The sequence below is a fragment of the Petaurus breviceps genome, unplaced genomic scaffold, assembly GCF_028583685.1.
Source record: "Petaurus breviceps papuanus isolate PSGF00001 unplaced genomic scaffold, PetGlider_PUasm1.0 90845, whole genome shotgun sequence".
Lineage (NCBI taxonomy): Eukaryota > Metazoa > Chordata > Mammalia > Diprotodontia > Petauridae > Petaurus > Petaurus breviceps.
Genome location: NW_027187359.1, coordinates 3472140 through 3475877, shown reverse-complemented (window position 1 = coordinate 3475877; position 3738 = coordinate 3472140). Strand labels below are relative to the sequence as shown.

Sequence of the window (3738 nt, the reverse complement as noted above, 5' to 3'; positions counted from 1 at the left end):
ACTGGATAAAATGTAGAAAATAACAAAGAGAAGGAAGGAACTAGCATTAAGAGGTATCAAAAAGTTCTCTCCCAGAGAGGCATGCTGATGTGCTGATGTCAGCAAACGGTGACAAGGGTGTATTAAAAAGAGCTATAAAGAAAACAGCAAAAATGGGATGATGATCATATTAATTCACACAAAAATGTTAAATTATGTAAATCAGTATAGTATAGTGGAAGACAAACTAGACTGGAAGGTCAAGGAAATAGAGGTTAAATTTCCTGTGTGACCTTAGAAAAAAATTTTTTACTTCTCTGGGCCTCAATTTTCTCATCTCTAAAACGTGGGGATTGGACTAGATTACCCTTAAAGAGCCCTTCAAAGCTCTTCAACCTATAAGTGTATGATCCACTGCCACTATGAAATTCACATGTCCCTGACAATGTCACTTACCTTCTCTGGGTCTCAGTCTCATGCATAAAATAAATGTACTGGACCAGATATCTAAAATCCCTTCCAGTTCTAAGATGCATCACTCTTCCATTAAAACCAGGCCCCACTCCAAAGCAAACACAGGAATAAATGTAATTAGAGGGTACTGAGAAAACAAGGCAACCTCAAAGCTCAAAAGTAATTACTCTATCTAAAAGTCCATTTCAAAAGAACATACCAACCCAGTAAGCAACATAAATCAATCCTACCACCACTCAGCTGGCATAAGATGAAATTTAATAATCTTTAAAATCTCACCTCTAGCAAAGAATCAGAAATAGAGAAAGCATCAGGAAGGATTTAAGAACAGCATTCTCTTCTCTCTTGTTCATCAATAAGGCATAATGCCACAGATTTTTTTCTTTTTTAAATATACACACAGAGGACAATTTCCAAGATCTAGAATATTGACCTTACACAGTGACCAAATTTCCACTTCACAGGATCATTGGTTTATATATTTAGAGCTGAAAAAGGTCCTTAGAAGCATATCTAATCACAAATTTAGACTCAGAAAAATCCTTAGAAGACCCTCTAATCATATATTTAGAATTGGAAGGAAACTCACAGGTAATCTAAGTCCAATTCATTCTGCTGATAAGAAAAATGAGGCCATAAAAATAAGGTGACTTGATCAGGGCAATAAAAGTGACAGAGATTATAAGCAACAGGACTCTTACTATCCTACAGAGTGCTCTAAGTCACAATGAAATCCCCCCAAAAAACTCCACTCCCCACTTGGGAGTGGGGCCAAACCACATTAAAACATGACTGAGAAATATTTAACAAAATAAATAAAAATACAATAGAACACGGATAATGAATGGCAATATGGAGTTTTCTAAGTCAACATTCAGCCTGCTGGGATCCTTTTTTAAATCATATTTTCATTTATTTTGTTAATATTCCCAATTACATTTTAAAATTTTTTTTCCACATTAATTTTTTTTTAATTTTGAGTTTCAAATTATCTTCCTTCCTCCAGTTTCTTCTCCACCTATGGAGAAGCCAAGAGACATATCAGTTATACATGTGAAGTCATGCAAAAGATATTTCCGTATTAGCCATGATGCAAATAAATAAATGAATTAATGAAACATGAACAATAAAGTGAAAAAAGTGTGCTTCAACGCTAGGACCCTTCCATACTGTTTAGTAGTCCCCCGTTTCTATTTAAGTTTGACACCAACGCTCTAAATCTTCATTTCTGTTTTTCCGTCAGATTTAGCCAGAACGTTCCTGGGTGTTTTCTGGGTACAATTAATTCAATGATCCCCAAAAGGTGCAGCATCCCACGTGGTGTGTCTTGTGCTATATAATGCACCAAGTTCAAGCCATCTCTTCTTGCACTCCAACTATTTCACTTAAGTCCCTGTATAAGTATTTAATGTTTGTTGAATGGTTCTCCTATGGTATAGAGGACCTTTGATTAAGGCACACTTTCGCTAACCCAAAGCTGTCAGAAGGTGGCTCTCAGCAGGTTCCCAGGACGAAGAAGAAATATGCCTTCACCAGGAGGTGAGCCAACTCTGAGGAAAGTGGGGAGCAGACAAAGCCCCCCCGCGGGTGCACAACCTTGAAGGGGAGAAGGGAGTAAGAGAGTGAGCAACAGGTACTGGGACCTGAGGGGCAACGAATGGGTTGGTTTTTACCAAAAGGGGAAACTGAGGCCCAGAGAAAAAGTGAGTGACGCCTCAGGGCTGCAACTAGAACGAGCTCGGGGGCTCGGCCTCCGCGTCTACCGGACAGCGACCCGAGAGAGCGAGGCCTGCGTGGGGCTGGCCCTAGAGGGCCGAACTCCCGCCACGAGACCAGGAGCACTTGGAGCGGAGGAAGGAAGGGAGAGGGAACCCCGAGTCCCAGGGCGCCGCCGGCTCTCCATTCCCACCCTCACTCACCGTGGCTGGTGAAGTAGAACACCATGGTGCCGGCACCGGCGGCGGCTCCTCCTCAGGCCACCCTCGGCTCCCAGGTATGGGCTCAGAGCGGCGGCTGGGAACCAGAACCAAATCCGTCCGTCAGTCAAACTGTATCTCCGCCGGAACTTTCTCCTGGCCCCGCCCCTCCGACCAGGCACTTCCTGTTAATGTCACCGCGTAACGTCACAACGTCGACCCTGCCATCTTAGTAACTGGCACGTTAGCGGTGCTCCCGTAGGATCTCCACGTGACTTTGGTACCTCGGATTTTTTGGCTTGGGTAGAGAGAGAGGGCGCTATGACGACTTAAATGTACGGGTTTGTAGAGGAAGCTTGAACCCTGCAAAGATCTCTAAAATCCAATTTCTACGTTAAGGTGGTTCCAGTTCGTGAAAGCAGCAGCAGTGCAGTCCAATTTACTTAAATTCAACAAGCTGGGAGCTGGAATGCAGAAAAATAAGTAATTCCTTCCCGAAAGGCTTTTAATTACTTAGAATGTAAACTCTTTGAGGGCAAGCACTGTTAGTTTTTTGTTTCTGTTCCTCTAATGCTTTGCACACAGCAAATTAGAATTAGATCTGTAATTGCACCAATGTAGAGAACTTTCAGGGGGAAAACTTCTTACTGATAACGGTGGGCACAACCTCTGCTACTTCTAGTCAGTTTCGGGGACCTGCTTACTGGGACCCTGAGGTCCTTAATGATGTGTCATGAGTCAGGTCTTGAACCCAGGTCTCCCTTAGACCAGGAGACAGACTCTAGATCCCCTCTCCCACCATATCTAGCTTGGTAGGGGCGCAGTAAATGTCATTGATTAAATGACAGTAATTCTTGGAGGGCAAGAAAGGTCGTGGAACAAACACATACAAAGTAGTTTTTGGAAAGTGGGACGAACGTTTTTAATCTTTGAAAGGATTTGGGGAAAACCACTTGTAAGAGGTGGCCATATTGAAGGTGAGTCTTGAAGGCTTGAACGGGCTGAGGAAGCCATTCATTCCAGACTTGGGAGGAGCCATGGAATTGGGAGGTAGACTGTTCTACCCAAGGAAATATTAAAGTAGTCTAGATTGGCGTGTCTCAGAGGTAGGTAAAGATGAGTCAAGTGAAATCAGGTAACACTCATATTGTTTTTAAACTGGGGTCCAGAGACCCCAAAAATTGCATCATTAATTTTTTAAAAAATAATTTTTATTAGTGTCTTTTTTTTTTACATCACCAGAATTTCTCACAGTATCAGACCTCCTGTCAGAGAGCCAACAGATATTTTTTTTAAAGAAAGAAAAAGAAAAAAGAGGAAAAACAAAACCAGCAAACCAATAAAAGTCTGCAAGTATATGTGTTCTACA

The 3738-nt window shown here is 42.0% G+C and overlaps 1 protein-coding gene across 1 annotated transcript in view; it reads right to left on the bottom strand.

Annotated features, from left to right (window-relative positions):
- CCDC25 (coiled-coil domain containing 25) overlaps positions 1-2557 on the bottom strand; it is a 41989-nt gene extending 39432 nt beyond the window's left edge. The window contains 1 exon segment of the mRNA XM_069071932.1: positions 2373-2557. Within this exon segment, the coding sequence (XP_068928033.1) occupies positions 2373-2397 (25 nt within the window). The 5' untranslated portion in view covers positions 2398-2557.
- Positions 2558-3738: the final 1181 nt, after the last annotated feature.